At 48.1% G+C, this 19,605-nt stretch overlaps 1 protein-coding gene across 1 annotated transcript in view; it reads left to right on the plus strand.

Moving 5' to 3' along the window:
• Nucleotides 1-19,605, plus strand: part of AGBL4 (AGBL carboxypeptidase 4) — a 594,219-nt gene that overhangs the window by 473,662 nt on the left and 100,952 nt on the right. The window contains exon 4 of the mRNA XM_059689649.1: nucleotides 15,330-15,419. Coding sequence (XP_059545632.1) covers nucleotides 15,330-15,419 — 90 coding nt within the window. The remainder of the gene's footprint in view (nucleotides 1-15,329; nucleotides 15,420-19,605) is intronic.

Here is a 19,605-nt window from a genome sequence, read left to right on the forward strand (position 1 = left end):
CCTTTGACAGTGGCAAGTAGGAAATGTATGTTAATAAACCATGGTGCTGGCAGTTTTAAAATATTAATGATTTCTAGAATTGAAAATGCAAATAGCTGTCTGGAACTCTTCCACTTGGCATTAAAGAGAAGGGCTTCGAAAGGACACCTGGGAAGCTCAGGCTGGGAGAACAGGGCCTTGCGAGAAGACATGGAGACAAATAGACATTTGCCACCTTGTTATTGCCACATTAGCACCTTAAACTGTGAGCCTCCATTCTTCCCGGAAGTCAAGCCAATCACACCGTGCAACTTGAAGGCATAACTTTAAAGTGAGCATGTGCGGCTTGTCCATTGACTTCAGCATGCGCATATGAAGCACCTACTGTGTGCCAGTGAGGAGGGGGTGCAGAGCCTGCTATGTTGGACCTCACTTTACTCCGAGAAACAGAAAGGTGGTGGTGGTGGTGGTGGGGATTTAGTAGAAGAGAGAGAAGAAATCCTGGCCAGCCCTGGATCAGCTCAGTCCACAGCTGGGCTGTGACCAGGGTTCTGAACTTGACGGAGTGAGGAGGCTGGTCTGGAGGGAGCTCTCGGGGCAAACAGCGCCTATCCTGTGCAGCCTTGCGTTCCTTATCTAGAATGTCTCACATGTCCAACACCAGCACCCGCCTTTATTAACTCTCCAGATCACTGGAATGTGCTCTTCTTAGGCCCCCAGACCAGCCAAATTCATTTGCTTTTTTATTTTTCCTGTTACCTGGTTACAAGACAGTAAGTTGGTGGAGAGCAGCACTGTGTCTACATCATCTCCCATCTCAGGTGCCCAGCACTCACAGGCGGAGGCACAGGGCCCGTGGAGTGAGTACACTGTGGAGTTCTTCTCTGAGGCCCTGAGCGAGAGATGGGGGCTGGGGAGTGCACGTGGTCCTGAGTGGGTGCTCGCCCTCCTCACCTGCTGCATTGGGACCAGGGGAGAGCAGGGGAGCTGGATGGCATCCAGAAGGTGGCTGGCTGCTTGCAAAGACCGGGCAGTGGGGAGAGCTCTGAAGGATGAATGGGTAAGGGCAGGCCTCGTCGCTGCAGCCACCCAGTGTGACCTTACCCATCACCCCCACCAGGAGGTCACCTCCACTGTGGCATCGGCTGCTGAGTGAGCCCAGCATCTTTATGCTGTCAGGCTACCCTCCTCACAGACAGGCTAGGCCATCACTGCCCCGTGGGAGATCCCTTGCCACCTGCTGATGGGTTCACGTATCGGGCAGTCAGGAACCATGTTCTGGGAGGGCCCCGTCTCTTCATGGTGCTTTTGCGAGTTTCTGTCCTGAGTCACTGTGTGCTCATAGACCAGCTCTCATAGGTGAGCCTCTCCCCGTCCTCCCAGGAGTCAGGAGATACCTCCCCATCACCCTGTGCCCCCAAAAGTTCTCCTGAGACTGGACAGGCCCTTTATTGGGGAAACCTTGTGTCTGGATCTGGGTCGTTCTCAGCCCTTTCCTGTTTCCTCTGGCTCCTTGCTGGGATCTGGGTGTGAGGTTATGCGCACAGGAAGCCCTGGATAAATGGGAAGTAGGGGAGGAAGCCTGGAATTTGGAGTCAGACACCCTGGTTCGGTCCTGGCATAGCTGCTCACCACCTGTGGGGGCTGAGGGTGGAGTCGGAGCGCCTGCCCTGTGGGAGGCTGCCAGGCAGAGCAGGGTTAGCTCTGTAACATGCCCCCGGTGCCCACAGAGCAGATGCTCAGCCACAGAGCTTCACTGGCTCTCTCTTCCCTGCCTCCCTGAGCCTGGCTCTGTATCTGACATGCTGGTATTTGGGCTCCTCTCTGTCCATGATTGCAAATATATTAATCCTCCTCCTTTTACCCTTTGAGAAATGCCTTTTCTCCTCCTCATGCGTGGCTTCCGTTTCCATTATACATCCATCCTGTTTGCCCTAGCCTTCGTGAGTTCCTGGAAACACGGCGTCTCTATTATCTTAGGACCTCTTGTCCTGTTCCCCAGAAGGGACTGTGTGAGAGATTATCTGCTTGATGTGTGCATGTTTTCTTGTCCACTCCCCACCGCCACGACCTCTCCTTGTTGTTCATGACCAGTGTGGCCTGATCAGAGCCAACCCAAGCCAGCTCCGGGGTCACAGTATTTTAGACCCAGCCCTGCTCCATCTTTCTACAGATGGTGTAGTGAGAAGACCCAGACCCAGAAAGCATGCTCACGCTGGACCAGAGCTTCCCAATTGCAGCTGCCTGTTAAAAGAAAAATTTGCATAAGCTCCTCCCCCAGAACCTTGGGTGCTGGGAGGGAGTGGGTTTGAGCATAGAGAGCTCTAAAAAACTCCCAGGTAGTTCTATGAAACTGGGGCTGAGAACCAGAGAGTAAAATGTTTCTTGCCAATGCACTAGCCTTACATATCTGAAAAAAAGTATTAAATAACTATCCACAGGAGACTGTTTCTGAGGGGGGATAGGACGATCACAGAGGAGGGCCCCAAGATGAGCACCACCCTCTGCAGGCAGGGAGCACCTGAATGGGTGTTATTAACCAGCACTTACTTTACTACTTAACAGACACGTCTATATATATAAAAGCCTAAGCAACCTTTACAACCGGACAACCAGGTGACTGGGTAACTGGATGACCGGCCGGTAGTTATGACATGCACTGACCACCAGGGGGAAGACACTCAACGCAGGAGCGGCTCTCTGGTGGTCAGTGCACTTCCACAGCCAACCTCCCGCTGCCGACTAACCTCCCACAGTCCCTCCTCATGGCCAGGCCGGCCCCAATGGGGACTGGGTAAGATGGCCCTTATTGGCCCCAATCGCTGGCCAGGCCGAGGGATCCCACCCATGCACAAATTCATGCAACGGGCCTCTAGTATTTATATAAGATTTACTAGGTACCAGACAGTTCTAAGTGTTTTACAAATACCAGCTTATTTACTCTTCAGAGCATGACTATGAGAATGTCCGGTATGATCCCCATTTTATAGATGAGAAGAGTGGGGTACAGAGAGAGGTGAAGTAATTTGCCCAGGTCACACCCAGTAAGTGGTAGAGTCACTGCTCTGGTGCATGGGTCCTAGCGTGTAACCATTACGCTGTCAGCTCTCCAGGTCTCACTCCACACCCATGCACCAGACAGCATGTTCAGGCCCAGGGCCTTCCTGGATGAAAGGGGGCCACCAGAGGTGGGACTGGAGCCTCTGAAACCAGTAACCCCAGAGGCTACTGAGAACCTGTGACTCAGAAGCCTTCCCTCACTTAGTCTCTGATGAAACCATAGCTCAGCAACTCCCCTCCCTCATAGCTTCAAACCCAGGTCTGCCTGACTCACTCGTAGTGCCCCAGGGATAGTCCAGGGTGGAGTGTGGACAGAGTCCGGGTTTATCCTAGAAGGCTTATCTTAGGAGCATATTACAGCACTCTATAAAAACACCCTTGGGAACTAAGTTCTTGTAAATTTAATTTTTAAAACTTGTTTTATTCAAGAAAGATTCCATTCCATCCAATTCACGAATCCAGGAAAACAGTAGAGCTATATAATTTTCAAACTCAGGTTACAAAGGTTTATGTCTTTCTTTAACTGGCTGCAGAAATGTCCATTGTGGAAATAGATGCAAACAGTGAGGCCTTCGCTCGTGCCCCACAGCCCAGCAGCTCACTTTCTCTCACGCAGTCCGTGGGCCTTCAGTCAATGCCCACCCAGAGGCTTTGCTGCTCTGGTGGACGGCCTGGCTAATGCAATATTGACAGCCTGCCTGTGTGGACACTAAAGCTTCTCTTACCGAGAACTTGGCGAATCCAATTTTGAGTAGCATGCCTAGAGTGCGAGCCGTGATCTCCGTTCCATTCTGTTGAGCGCCTGCCGTGGGCCCAGCAGTGATGCTGTGGTCTCGAATTTAGTGCACAGGATGGAGAAGTTACCCAAGAACTGATCGCATGTTTCTGATCTCACAGTTGAAACTCCAATTCACTGGGACGCCTTGGTCACGTCTCTTTCTCTCTCGGTGCCTTGGCTGTGAAATGGAAGAGAGTCATTAGACCAGCTCTGATGTCTCTGTTCTGTGGCCTCCTGTGCCACATCAGGCAGCACCTAACTTCTCTGATCCTCGTGGTGGTGGAGCCGTCCTCACTGGCGCAAACAGGACTTACTACAGGAGAGCTGGGTTAAGTGAAGTTGGTTGCTTGTTCATCCATTGACAAGGGTGTATGCTTTTTTTTTTTTTTTAATATAGGAAACCATTTGGCAGACTTAAATGAGTGGTCAGAGCAGGTTTTCATTTTTAAAAAAAATATATTTTATTCATTTTTTACAGAGAGGAAGGGAGAGGGATAGAGAGTTAGAAACATTGATGAGAGAGAAGCATCGATCAGCTGCCCCCTGTACACCCCCTACCAGGGATGTTGCCCTCAACCAAGGTACATGCCCTTGACCGGAATCGAACCCGGGACTATCTTCTTGACACAGTCCTTTTGTTTTGGCCAACTGATGCAGCTGCTCTGACATGACTGCTTTGGTTTGGGGACATGTTGACACAGCTGAGAAAACAAACCATTACACCTTCAGCTTTGTAAAAAGCAATACCAAATAATGTGCCACGGAGACATTTCTCCACCTCCCCTCAGCCCAGAGCTCCCTCCATCCCTGATCTCCACTTCTGGCAAGGGGCTCAGGGAGGGGAGAGAGGGAGAGGGTGGGCTCCAGGTCGGGGCTGGTGATGAGGGAGGCAGGGGCAGTGAGGGATTGGTGGGAGTGAAGGGAGTGAAGATCAGACAGGCACCGGTATCTGGGGGTCTGTTTCACCCAGTACGTAGTAATTTTCAAAAGCAATTTTACATTTAGATGCAGACATTTCAAAACTCATTCATCAAAACAACCATGTCAAAATGCCCTTCTTTGTCTCAAACAAAGGAAATAAATGCCAAAGAGAGAAGAACATGACAGAGCTTCTGCCCCCAAAAGGCTCAGAGTCACCAGAGGGGAAAGGCGGAGAATGAAAGAAAAACAAATTACTATCCTGCCACTGTAATAGCAGAAGGGGCTGGGAGGGAACCGGCAGAGAGCACCTGGCTCTGCTGGGGGTGGAGAGGGTCCCAGGAGAAGGGAATGACTAAGCCCAAGGAATATTTGTTGAATGACTGAGAATAGCAAATGTTAATTGAGGGCTCACCATGTGACAAGCACTGTTATTGGTGCTTCATTTTAACTTATTCATTCCTCACAAAAGCCCAATAATATGAATATTATTATTATTCCCATTTTATGGATGAGGAGACTGAGGCACCCAGAGTTCCAGGGACTTTCCCAGACCACACAGACAGTAAGTGGCAGAGCCTGCTCACACCCCTGCACTCAGTAGCCTCTCTGCGAGGGAATAGACAGAAGGATCACAGGCTTTAATATTCATCAGAATGGTGTCCACTCTGTTCTCACAGCTTATATGAGCTTGGACAATCAGCTGAGCCCCCACCGCTTCTTAAGCCTTATTTCTGTGCCCCCAACTTCCCCAGCACACATCACTCAATACCTCTAGCTGTGTTTATTGACTCTATAAATATGCCATTGGCACATGTCTCTGCTGGGTGCAAGGTTAGACTGGGGTCCCTGTGGTCATGGAGCTATGATTCTGCTGGGAGGAGACCTGAGGGTGAGGAGCCAGCCCCACAGAACCCAGGCGGGTCCTCCAGGCAAAGGGCAGAGGAACTAGAACAAGCCAGGTGTGAGGCAAGGTGAGCAGGTGAGAGTGGTGTGAGGGGGCGTGGGGATGGGCAGAGGCCAGGCAGCCAGGTCAGGAGCTTGGACTTGCACGGGAAACCACTGCAGGACAGGACACAGGAGAGTGGCCACTTCCGGAGGAGGAATTAAGGAGGGGCAGGGCGGTGTCGTAGTTCAGATCACACAGGATGGGGGGAGCTTCGGCAGTGGCAGCAGTAATACCTCTCTGTTGAGCGCCACAGTGCCTCCTAAACTGTGAGGTCCTGGGTACATGCGGCTTTACTTGCAGTAATTTCTCCTGTTTCCCCCTTCACTGACCCTTCCTTGCTTGGTCTCTGCCCTCCCATAGTCTGGTGAGGTGTGTGGTGGTTTGTTTTCTCAGACCCCAGAAAAAACCCAGCGGCCCTGCGTCCTCTGAAGATTGTGTTGAGAGAGAAAAAATTGCTCTTTAATAGAAATACTTTTCCTTCATTAAATGAAATCTCCAAAGCCCAGTAGCGTTTTCGGTGCTTATATAAAGATGCCAGTGGGGATTTGAGATTGAAAGTAGTATTTTCATACAAGTCGATGAGATCTCAATAGGGAAGAAAGCACTCTCCAAACCTAAATTCCTCCAGCATCTGCGGCCAAGCCTGCGCTCAGGGCCCGGTCGCCTCCCTCCCAGCCCCACCAGGACTCTTCTCCAGCGCACTGGGGCGCTCATACCTACTGGTTCTGTTTGGGGAAGTTGTATCGGTAGTGTCTTTCCAAGACTACAAACCATTTAAGGTGAATTTCTGTTTGCACCTCAACTCTGATAACTTTGTATACAAACTCAAGACTTCGTAGGAATTTGAGTCAGAAGCGGGCACACATGCTTGTGCCCGCACACCTGTACGAACAGACTTATCTCATGTAGCTGGGAATAGACCTAGTTCTTTAGAGGTGTCAGAAGAAAGACAGGGTTCGAAGTCCAGCTAGCAAGGGCTGGGCTGGGCCTCGCACTTGCCCTCAGGTCTGCTATCTGCACTATGTGGAAAACAGCACAGTTCTCGCCCAGCCCAGTGACCTGGATCATAACGTAGGAAAAGGGCTCAGCGCATGGTCACTGCTCAAAACCTCTTCCTCTTCAGCACTTCTCACCTGACTGGTGAATTAGAACCCACTAGAACCATCAATTTTATAGCAATTATTCTGGTTATTGATTGCTAAGTAATAACCTCCTCCACTCCCCACCCTCCTCAAATTTAGTGTTTACAATGACGACTGTGGCTTTTGCGGAGAAACTGCAGTCCACCAGCTCCTCCCTGCTCCATACTGTCTGGGCCTTTGTCTGGGCAGACACTGAGGGCTCATTCCCAGCTGCGGAGCTGCACAGGGAGGGCCCTCTGGAGCCACAGAGCAGATCTCTCATGAGCACCACCATGCCAGCTCCTGTGAGGGGAGGAAAGGCGGCAAGGTAGGATCTTTAAAAAAAAAACAGAAAAGCAACCAAAAATCTAAAAGGCACTAACTTTTGAGTTGATGAGACAACCACCCTTACCACCCCCTCATTGGTGGTTTTTTTTTGGTTTGTTTTCTTGTGTTTTTTTTTTGGCCCCCTGGTGACACCAGGCTTTGGAGTCTGTGAATCTGGCCCTCACTCCCCTTCACCTGGGCTCCCTCACCCAGGAGACAGGGCCTGTCTCCTCTCACAGGGCTGATGAAGGCTGAACCTGGCAGCTAGCAGATGCTCAGTAAATAGCATCTATTAAAAGAAGGTTTAGCTCTCTGTCTGCCTCCCAGCATCCCAGGGCCTGCCCATCAGCCCGCATTGCTGGGAAGGCAGGAGAGGGCTCTCTCTTGACTAGCAGGCGGGCTGAACTCTCCCCTTTTACCATGGAAAATCCATTACCGGGAAGTCATTTGTCAAAGCCAACTGCTCAGCTGCTTTAATTTACATATTTATCAAGTTTGATTAGAGTGTATTGTCTTCTACTTTCATCCCAGCTTTCACCTCTTCTTGCCCCCTCTTCCTGGGGAAACTGTTGGTGTCGTCCTTGCTGCAGAAGGGCATGGCCTACTTCAGTTTGCATTTGCTAGTAAGCCTGAAACGGAACCTGGCGAGGTATTTTTGGAGGCTGCGAGAGAATTCAAAAGGCACAGCGCATGTTAGGGAAAGCCTGGCCTGATTCAACCAGAGAGCAATAGGTACCCTACCACTATTCCATCAGTATTTTTTGAGCACCTTCTGTATGTGAAGCACCGGGAATACAAATTGGAAAAAAGATAGGCAAAGTCATGGCTGCAGTGTCTTTTAGCGTGTAGTGACCTCAATTTCTGCAATTGTAAGAACAGGCAGTTGGACCAAGGGATCTGTAAGTTACTGTTTTTGAGTGCATACTATTTTGAACATACCAGTTTCATGAATTGGCTTGATGCATTGGCTCATTTAATTCTTACAAGATCCCTATGAGGTTGGTATCATTATTCTCTCATCATGCAGATGAGGAAATGAACAATCTCAGAGCTCAAGGTCATGTGTGCCAGGACTTGGATTCAACCCTCCTTCTATCTGACTCTAGAATTCAAGTTTATAAACCCAAAGCCAGGCTGGATCTTTCTCCTCCACTGATCTTTAAGCTCCTGGATGGCAGTGTCTGATTCCTCCCCGTGTCCCCAGGGACCAGCCTGAAGTATGGTATATGACAATACCCTGTGTGTGTGTGTGTGTGTGTGTGTGTGTGTATGTAAGGGGGGTAGGGGGGTTGCTCCTGTGCCTGTCAAGGTGAGAGTGTTGGCAGCTGGCCCTGGCCCTCTGTATCACAAGCCCGTTGCTTCTTGGCTTCCATTCACTTCCTTGGCAAGCGCCCACTGGGCACTCCCCCAGCATCAGGGACATTGCCCGAGGCAGCCCATGTGGTGGGAGGAGGCTGTTGGATGTTGGAACTCTATGCCCTGCTCTCCAGACCTGGCTGAACCCTCTAGTTGTGTGGTCCGAGGCACATCACTGTCCTTTCTGGGTCTCCTTCATCTCCACAGGCTTTGCAGTTCAGACAGCCTCTGAGGGCCTCCTGTAAGCTGGAGGCGTCCTTACACTTTCTCAAGCCAAATGAGCGGTTTTAATATGCGGTGGACATGTAAGGGGTACCAGAGAGGCACCTTGTCCCAGAATGAATGCATATGCTTTTCTTTTTTTTTTTTTTTTTTTAATATATTTTATTGATTTTTTACAGAGAGGAAGGGAGAGAGATAGAGAGTTAGAAACATCGATGGGAGAGAAACATCGATCAGCCACCTCCTGCACATCTCCCACTGGGGATGTGCCCGCAACCCAGGTACATGCCCTTGACCGGAATCGAACCTGGGACCTTTCAGTCCACAGGCCGACGCTCTATCCACTGAGCCAAACCGGTTTCGGCTGCATATGCTTTTCAATGGCAATCCCTGTTCTCCTCTCCAGCTCATCCAGGGCAGAGCGCCCGATCCCCACCCTGGAGCACTTAGGAGGTTTGAGATTGTGGGAGAGCTAGTGTAGGTGAGCATGGCAGGGCTGGGAGTGGAGCGGGGAACTGAAAATAAACTTTGCTAACGCAACTGTTTTCTCAAGAAGACCAGATGCTGGGCATCAAGCGGAACATCGCGGCCTTGGGTCCTGCCTGAGCGAGGCAGCAAATGATTTACGACCGGACCAGGGGCCAAGATGAGCTCTGTGGGTTCAGAAGAGGGTGAAGCCACTGTGGTCTGGCACTGCAAAGGCTTTTTGGAGGACTTGGTGCAAAGATATAAAATCTAAGGAATTAAAGTTTGCTTGGGAAGATAATAATAAGCCAATCAGAATAAAGGAGCATATTCCCTTAGGGGACTGGTTCTCAGCAGGAGCTATTTTGTCTCCGAGAAGATGTGGGACATTTAGTGAAGTCTGCAGCTGTTTATAATCATCATAACTGGGTATCGGGGTGCCCCTGGCATTTAGTGGATAGAGGCTAGAGATATTGCTGTACATGCACCCTCCCACACACATACACAGTTATCCAGCTCCAGATGTCAATAGCCCTAAGAAACCCTATTTCTGTGGCTTATTCAATAAATGGGGCAGGGACTTAAACGTCTGTCCCTTATCTTGTGAGCTGGGGATTATTATTCTCATTTTACAGGGAACAGAGGCTTGGAATGTATAAGTAATTTGGCCAAGACCTCACAGCCAATAATCTGGGGTCTGGATGTGAGTCCTGGTACAGCTGCCAGGAAGCGAGCAGGCTTTCAATTTGATCCCGTCAGGGGACAGAAGAAACACAGGGGCCAGTGTTCCCCTCAGCACCCCTCACCCAGCTCCCCCTTCTGTGGGACTCACCCTCAGTCAGCTTGGCTGAGCCAGCCCTGGACGTCTGCTTTCAGCTCTCATCTCTACTCAAACACACTCACTGGTCTCCACTGCCCCCAAAAGCTCTATTGATGCCTCCTATCCCTACATTTTCTCCTAAGATCATATACAAGAAATTCTGCACCTTGAGCATGTTCTCCCTATAATTCAAAGCCCCTGATCCCTCTTTATTGTCTGATCAACCACAGGGATACCTTTAGGTTGCCTTCAACATGACGAATTTTGTAGGGAAAAGCACAGAATTATTGTGCTGATGAAATCAGATGCAGGCCAACATGAACACCAGGGTGGTCAAGGACAATTCCTGGGTGAGTGTTAGTTTCCTTGCTGCCTTCTCAGAAGAGGTACATCTGAGCAGAGCCCGGGAGGCTGAGTAGGGTAAGCCAGACAGACAAGCTGGGGGCCGGCACTCCAGGTGGAGAGAAAAACATGAACCCAAGTGTGGAGGTGTGTGAGAACGTGGCTCACGATGGAGCTGCCAAGAGTTAACTGAGGCTGGGCCTGTGGAAGGGCATGGCCACCAGAGACTAGAGATGCTGGGGAAGGATGCTGGGCTCGCCTGGAGGATGGCAGAGAGCTGCTGAGGGTTGTAAGCAGAGGGAGAGGTATGCTACCATCTGCATTTTAGAAATTCCACTTTGGGGGCCAGGTGGAAGATGGACAGACAAGAATGGTGTTGACATAGGGAGATCAGGGACAAGGCCCTCAGACAGGCACCAGCTAGCCATGCTGTTACTGCCACCAAGATTTCTTTTTCTCCAGCTTCGTGTGGTGTGGACCTTTTTGGGCCCTGGAGTATTGGAGAAGAGACTGCAATTGATCTGGTTTAGAAACCGATATGAGGGAATTTTCTCAGAAAATGAAAAAGGCTTAGAGGTAAAAATAAAAACTGCATGTAATACCTCACTCCCCATGATAAGTTATTGTCAGGAGAGGTAGGGAAACCAAACTGATAATGTGAACTTTGGGGAGATTTTTGTCCTTAGAGAGTCCAGCTAGTGCTCTTTGAGGCCTCTTGGCTTCTTCTAGCAACTTCACCATCCAAAGATCCATGGATAATTTGAAGCTCTCCGTCTTTGTCTTCATCTTCATCTTCATCTTCATCTTAATCTTCATCTTGGCACTGAGAGGTTATGGCTCTGGTCCTCACTGAATTTGGCATTTATAGACAAGTTAATTAGTTAACTATTATTCTAGAATTCAGAATCTAAACAATAAACTTTTATCATCTCTCAGATTCTTTGGAGTCAGGAATGCGGGAGCAGCTGACCAGGGTGGTCCTGACCCTGGGTCGTCCATGAGGTTGCAGTTGGTTATCAACAGGGCTGCAGTCATCATGACTGGAGGCCCCCTTCTAAGCTCACTCCTTGGTTTGGACTGGCTTCATTCTCTTGGCTATTGTCTGGATTCTTTAGTTTCTCCCCACATGGGCCTTTTCACAGGCCACCTGAGTGTCCTTATGTGATGGCAGCTGGATGCCCCAGAGTGAGTGATTCCCGAGAGAGACGGTGCACGCACGATGGAAGCCCAATCTCCACAGGGAGGTGCCACCACTTCCAGAGCATCCTCTCGGTTAGATTAAGTCTCTGAGTCCAGCCCACAGCGAGAGGAGGGCCGGGGAGAGGAGTGCATCTCCACCTCTGGAAGGGAGCAGATGAGCACAGAATTTGTGGGTGTATTTTTAAAATCCCCCTAAGGACCTTATTTCATCTTTGATAGATGATATGACACAGTGCTTAAGAGCATAAATTTCAGGTCCATAAAGACTTAGGTATAATCCTGTCTCCCACATTTGCTACTTACGTAGGTTTAGACAAGCCATTTAACTTTTTGGATCTCAATTTCCTAATCTATGAGATAGGGGTAAAAATAGTAGATGTTTCACTGCATGGCCATGAAAATGAAATAAGATCATATATGTAAAGTGCTTGGCACAGAATCAGTACTGAATAAACATTATGTAATTGCTGTTGTAACTGGATGATACCGTCCTTCGCAAGCAGCAGGAGAGCAGAGAGGTTAGTTAAGAGCACCGGTTGTGGAGTCGGACTGCCTGGGTGGGCCTCGGGCTGGGCCAGCCATTAGCTGGGGGAGCTTGGACCAGTCCATGAAATGAAGATAATGATAGCTAGTTCCTGGCCACTGAAAAGGTGTTTAATAAATATTTTATGAATAGGGACATAGTGGATGATGATAGAGGGATATGATGACAAAGGAGTGTGTGTGTGTGTGTGTGTGTGTGTGTGTGTGTGTGTGTGTGTGTGTGTGTGTTGAGATGCTACATAAGCACATTTGACTCAAACACCTTCTGTTAACTAAGGAGGGGCGGCTGTCCTGGTCCCACTTGAGTGTGCCCTTGTACCCTGAACGACACCCACCATGCGTGTCCAGGTTTACCATCCCTTACAAATTGTCTTTGTTCTCATTGTTCAGCTTCTTTTCCACCATGGCTTTGTTCTAGCATGCTTCCTCCACTGCCTCCTCCAAGAATATGTTTATTTGGCTTTGCACAAGTCTGGGAACTCAGTGACAGGAATGGGGGGAAGGGTCCCATGTCACACCGCCTCAGAGCTGCTACATTACCTTAAATTGATTTTGCAAATGAAAGCTAAAAACTAAGCAAAGGCGAGCCATCCATTTTGTCTAAAGATGATTATAATGCTCTTTTACGGCCTCCTAAATGACAAAGCAGTTTGTAACCTGCCTGCATCAACATTTGCTTATATTAGCACCCGAGATGCTTGATTTTTATTAGCCCCACGTTATCATTTTATGAAGACGCAGGGGCTCCGTAAAATTAGTGTGCAAATAGAATGCCCATTTTGCATTTTCCTGTGGTCAGCAGAAATGCCGAATGCAATTGAGTTGATAGTGGGTCAGGAGAGACATTCATAAAGGTAGCCTTCACCGAGGGCCCCGGTAATGCCATTTATCATTTCTGAACTGCTGAGATAGATGGCATCAGTGTTAGACAGTGTTTTTTTAAAGGGCTCGGTGGCATTTTTTTTTTTTATTAAGGGAAAAGCAATATAAATACTAAGAGAATAGTGAAACTTCTCCCAGGAGTAAGGGATGAAAACAAACACTTTTTAATGTTATAGATCCTGGAAATGTAGAGGATGTAGAGTCTTGCATTGTTATTGGATCCAGAGGAGACACATACGGTGGTGAAAGGGGCACTGAGCTGGGAGCTGAGGCTTAACTACCTCTGCCGGCTACATGACCTTCCATCTGTGAGCCTCAGGTCCCTCACCTGTGAAATGGGGTCAGTACTCTCCACCTCACGGAGACGTGATGCAGAGTAAATAAGATAATGTGTGTCTAAATTTCTTTATAAACCATCATCTATATGAGTATTTTCTTTATCTATTAATTTAACAGCTGGTTTCTGAACACCTGCTCCATGCAAGGTCCTGGGAAAGACATTAACAATGCACAGTACAAGTTGCAGTTTCTCCCTTGTGGAGCTTCTATTCAGTCTAAGAAAAGGTCACATGCCTGACCATGAACTTCTTTAGAAAAGGTGGGTCTTCTCTTTCTCCCTTTGCTCCTAAAGGTGCCTAACTCAGTGCTGAGGACACAGTGAGTCCTCAGAAACATCTTCGGTCTCCATTATCTATCTTGCTGCCTTTCCTATCATTAGGGAATCAATTGACCTCACCCCAACAGACCAAGCAAGTCCCAAGCCTTTAGAATCAGGCTTCATAGGGTTACTAGCTTTTATTTTAGTATCTGACATTGATGTATCAAAAGTGGGATCATGAACTGCATTCAAAATAACCTGTCTCTAGCATTTCAGAAGCTGAAATCCTATTCCTTGTTTCTAACTACCCTCCATGGAATCCTGTAATCCAACTTCTCTCTATTTTCATTTCTGAATTCACTTCAGGTTGTTTTTCTGTTCTGGGGCAATCAGTCCTTCCTCTGCCCACGGCTAAGTACCTTCCTCTTGCCCCTTCTTTCTGGAACTGTCACTCTCGGCTACTGCTTTTGCTTAATTATATCTTTGCACAGTAGCTAAATTTTCTTATACAAGTGAGATTTCTGTAGAGGTAGCAAGAGCTTGGGCCAAGATTCAGAGCCACATTTTTCTACTTATTTGTATGGCTAGTAATTTTTTATTGGATGTTGGATTTTGTGAATTATACATGGTTGAATGTCTGGATTCTGTTATCTTCCCTTAAAGAGAGTTGGGATTTATATGCCAGTCAGTTACATTTCTTTTTTCAGCTTGGTCGTTTTGATATTTGTTTTTAAACTTTGTTAGTCTAGAGCAGCGGTTCTCAACCTGTGGGTCGTGACCCCTTTGGGGGTCGAACGACCCTTTCACAGGGGTTGACTAAGACCATCGGAAAACACATATATAATTACATATTGTTTTTGTGATTAATCACTATGCTTTAATTATGTTCAATTTGTAACAATGAAATTGGGGGTCATCACAACATGAGGAACTGTATTAAAGGGTCGCAGCATTAGGAAGGTTGAGAACCACTAGTCTAGTATTTTTCCTTCTGGGTTCTCGACTGATTGCCTGAACAATCAGTGAGGGAATTCAAATGAGTCCTGGTTCTCTGTGCAGTTCACTGCTCCCTGGTCGTTTCATTCTCCCTCACACATTATCTGTCTGACCTTGAACAAGTTATATAGCTTCTCTGAGACTCAGTCTTCACCTCTATGAAAAGGACTATTAATGAGAATGTTTCTGTAAGGATTATAAATAATTTGTATATTGTGCCTGACATAAAAGGAGCTAATTGAAAGGCAGTTGCCACTTTTACTAATTTAAGTACTACCCTCTTTACTTAATCAGTTACTGAATATTTACTAGGCAATATGTTAGCTTGTATAATTATTACAACAACCCTATGGAGTAGATATTATTATCCACATTGATAGATTAGCAAATTAAAACTAAGAGTGGATATACAACTTGCCTAGTCCGTGGATCTGGGATTTAGTCACTCATATGACCTCTTTACATGACTTTAATATTAATATAATCAGTTGCATCAAGGAATGGGATATAGTCTTTTAATATTGAGTAGCCAGGGACATAATTAAGTTAGCCAGCAATGGCTGGGCCTTAATGGCTCTAACCCAAGCATGTCAAACTCAAAGGCTAACACAGGCCAAATAAATGAGGCATGTGGCCCACTGATGGCGAGTTTGACATGCTTGGATGATTTAAGAGAGAAATGTAAAGCATCCAGCCCATTTCCTGCTTTCTCCTTCTCCTAGTCTCAGCTTTCCTTGCCTTCCTTAGCATCCCTCTCTTATTTTATCTTCCAGACAATCTTCGGGAAGGGGCAGAGCAGAAGGTGGTATTCATCACGGGTCGAGTCCACCCAGGGGAAACACCCTCTTCCTTTGTGTGTCAAGGTGAGTAGCAGGACCCCATGGGTATCCTGTGATTGCCTACCCCCACCCCCCGCCACTGGGGCGCTGTGATGGTATCTGGGACAGTGTGGTAACACACAGAATCATTATCTTGGATGGGAATTCACTTCACTTCTAAAGAGATTACACTTGATCTTTCCTAGGATTTATTTTCAATAAATATTTACCACATGTATGTATGCATGACTGGATGAATGAGTGGATGGATGCATAAATGAACAGGGGGACCGAATGAAGTTCTCTAATATGTGCTGTGTTGACAATGAACCGTACAGAGACACCTACACTCTCTAGCTGTGTTTTATTTGTTTCCAGTGGTTTATAACAATAATACATCTGGTCCAGGTCAAAGTGCATGTTGATGGAAGGGCAGGCAGTGAACTAGGGAATTAAGGACTAAAATTTTTCTATTCACTCATTCACTTAAGTATTCACTGAACATACAACTTTTGAAATACCTATCATGAGCAAGGAAGCATGCTTGGTGTCAGACAACCAGAGATAAATAAGATACAATGTCTCTTCTCAAATATATCTCTTTATAATTGCATTTTATTTGTTATCAAATATTTCATCTATATAAAATACGTTTAATTAGTCAGCTATATAAATATGTTCAATAAGTAACATATAAATAATAATTTAGTGAATGCCCAGCATAAGAAGCAGAAGATTATCAATTCCTTTTAAGTCCTTTGTCCTTCCTGCCCTCCCCCTCACACAAATAACCATCAGCTTTAATTTTGTATTTGTCTTTTTTAACAGTTTTACTAAGCATGCAAGCATTCCCAAACAATGTGGTGTTAGTCTTGCATGGTTTTGAACTTTATAAAAATGGTACGGTCCTGTGTGTGCCAATGCTGGTTTTCACCCAGGATCCATGTTGGTGAAGAGAGCTGTTCACTGTTTCACCACACAGTCTACTCCACTCTGTCTGCACCTCAACTGACCTGTCTGTGCTCCTGAAGGAAGAGTTGGGTTGTTTGCAGTGTTTTCTCTTGCAAACAATGCTGATACAAATGTGCTTACCCAAGTGCCTTGTGCTCAAGTACGAATTCCTTCCTAGGGGGTTTAATCATGGATGTAACTGTTGGGCCGTAGACATGTGCATACTCACTTTTCCAGGTATTCGCTGCCTCAGGCAATGCATCGGAGCTCCTGGTGTCCCACATTCCTGCTAACACTTTTGCACTTTTACCTATCTATGGGTGTGCTATATATAAACTACATGATACTATATATGTGCCTAGCATTGTAACATGTCAAATAAAATACACATTTTATTTTAATTATCTAGTTTTATTAATTTGACTTAATTTATTTCCACTATATGAGTTTTTCAATGTCAGAGGAACTAATATGAGAAAATTGAAGTTAAGAGAAGTTAAGTAATTTATCTCATTTTAGTCTCAAAGTGATCATGAGGTCAAAGGGATAGGAAAAACCACTAAGGTCACATAACTTGAGGGAGATGGCCTGCTGCCGGGGAAGTACCTGGTGATTTGCCATGAGATAGGCGTGGGGTCAAATGTCGGCTCTGCCACTTCCTCGCAGTGTGACACAGCTTCCTGGACTGTGAAATAGGTTAGGAAACCAATCCCTGTCTGAAGGCTGTGATGGAGCTGGCCTGGGGTGGGTGCACACACACACCCCGTCCTGTAGGAGGCATCCGGCAGGCACGCAGCAGGTGCCCCTCCTTCCTCATGGGGAGCTGAGGGGGTGAAGCAGCTAATCCGCTTTGTACACTGTGAGGCATTATGCAGATAAATATGGGGTCTGTTTTCCCCATTCGCATTTTCGCAGCACGGTGATTGGACATAACTGCCTGCCTCGATGTTTCAGGCAAGGAGACAGTTTCAGGGCGAGAAGGTGATCCCCCAGAGCCAAGCAGCTCAGACGAGGCACAGCTGGGCTGTCTCACCTCCTCGCTCCAGTCACCTTAGCTTACTCCTTGGCATTCTCACTTCCAGCACTGTCCTTGCCATAACCTCTCCCAGGTCCCTCTTGGTTTTGTGGCAGCCATCTGTCAGTTACTAAACTTGGCAGCGGACCTGTTCCCCCAGCTAATCAGATGCAACTGTTGAGTCCTTTGTAAAAAGGCAGCAGCCGTACCATCAATACTTTCTTCTCGGGGAGCTTAGACTCCCATGCCCACCTCCTCTGTGCTCAGTGGACAGAGGGCAGGGCCGCCTCCCATTTTATAGGCAAGGCCTGAGGCACAGAGTTGGGTAGAGCTCAGGTGCTCTCTCTGTTGGCCCTGCTTTTCCAAAAAGGAACCTGGATGGTGCTGAGTTGATAGATCCGGTGCTGTCCTGTAGGCTTTCAATCAAAGTTTACTCCTTGGCAGAGCCTTTTAATACCTCCCCTCTACTTTCTCAAGATAAACTCCAAACTCCTTGCATGACATTCGCCCTTCATGATCTGGCTCTTGCCAGGTTCTCTAGCCTCAGCCTTATTATATCCCAGCCCCACACAACTTAATCCCTGAATGGACAGTCCTCTCTCCACTGCTGAGCCTTTGCACCTGTTACTCCTCTGCCTGCTGCTCCTTGCCACTTGGCAAACACTTCCCATAGCCCAAGGTTTATGTAAGATGCCACTTGTGGGCCCCTGGCACACACTCTGTAGCCCTTACTTTCTGGCTGCTTTAGAGGTTACCTGATAGTCACCTTTATTGCCCTGATTTGTCATATATTAGAGTTGTATTGTTTCTTCCCTTTTAAACCATGAGCTACCAGAGGCCTAGGGCTGGGTCTTCAAATGTCCTTTTCTACATCTGTAAAATGGGTATTATTTTGCTCATCTCCTGAGGCTGTGGTGAGGGACACATGGTGTGTTGGCTCTGGGATGCTAAATCTGAGTTCAGAAAGAGGAGCCTCAAAGTCACATAGCCAGAAGGGGGCCGAAGGGCATAGAGGGGCCGCAGGGGACAGAAAGAGGGAGAAGGGTGCAGAAGGGAACCTAAGGGGTCTTTGAACCTGGGTCTCCCAAGCCTGTGCATGCCCCACTCAGCAATGGGAAACGCTAGAAGGCCAAGCTCCTGCCAGGAGAACACAGCTCTCTGGACATCCCACAGCAGTGGATGTGCATGTTACAGAAGAGGGTGAGGCTCAGAGAAGCAAAGTGGCTTGCCCAAGGCCACGCACTAACTCATGGCAGGTGTGGCGTAGGCCCCTCTCCCCAATCCTGCCTTCGTCTTTCCCATCCCTGACTGTCCCTCAGGACACATGGTTCCTCCTTCCTGGAGGCAGCTTAAGTCAGGCATCCTTTCCCCATTGCCAGAGAGAGACTGAGGCACAGTCTTCCCCAAGGGTTTCTCAGTCCCCACAATGGCTCAGCTGGGCTTTCTTCCCCAGACCCAACCCTCCCCCAGGACCCCTCTCCTGCCCACCTGGCTGTGGGGAGGGCAGGGGGGCCCAAGGCCTGGAAGGATGATGTCTGGTACCTTCGTTCTCTTCACTTCTTCCCCATTAACTGGCTCAGTGACCTTGAGTGGGGAACAGACATGTGGGCCTGGTCGCCCCATCTGGCTGGGACCAAGGTTCTCACCGCAAAGCTGCTGACACACCTGCTGCTGGGAGCAGAGCGGAGCCTTGTCCTCGCAGAGCTCCGGAGGCGGTGACGGGAAGGGAGGCAGAGGTGCTTGGCGGTGGGATGGCTGCTTCTCAGCCACCCCTCTGCTGCCTCAGACCCTCTCCTGGCCTCTGTGAGGACACACTCTCCTTGTTCATCAGCCACAAGGTGCTCGGCGTTGCCCTGGAGTAAAGCGTGTGCGGCATGGTCTCAGGAGCTATGTGGCCTGGGATTGGATCCCAGCTCTTCCTCTTTGTACAGTGTGACCTTGGGGATGTCCCCTAACCTCTCTGTGCCTCCATTCCTTTACCTTAAAGGGAACTGATAGTAGGAATCCTGCCTCCTAGTGTGGCTGTGACAGTGTAATGAGTTAGTGTTCACATAACACGTAGGACAGTGCCTGCTGTTCAGCAGGCCTCCGTACATGCTATCAAGAGGGAGGTCATGGCTAACTGAGCACTTGCAAGTGCCGGTATGGGTCCACTAACCCTCATCATGAACCAAAGCCCAGCGTGTGACTTCCATCCCCCACTTCCTCACCGCCCTCCTGAGAGCTATTACTGAACCCTCCTCTTTATGTGGGGGAAGACCACAC

This window comes from Myotis daubentonii, chromosome 3 (assembly GCF_963259705.1).
Source record: "Myotis daubentonii chromosome 3, mMyoDau2.1, whole genome shotgun sequence".
Taxonomy (NCBI): domain Eukaryota; kingdom Metazoa; phylum Chordata; class Mammalia; order Chiroptera; family Vespertilionidae; genus Myotis; species Myotis daubentonii.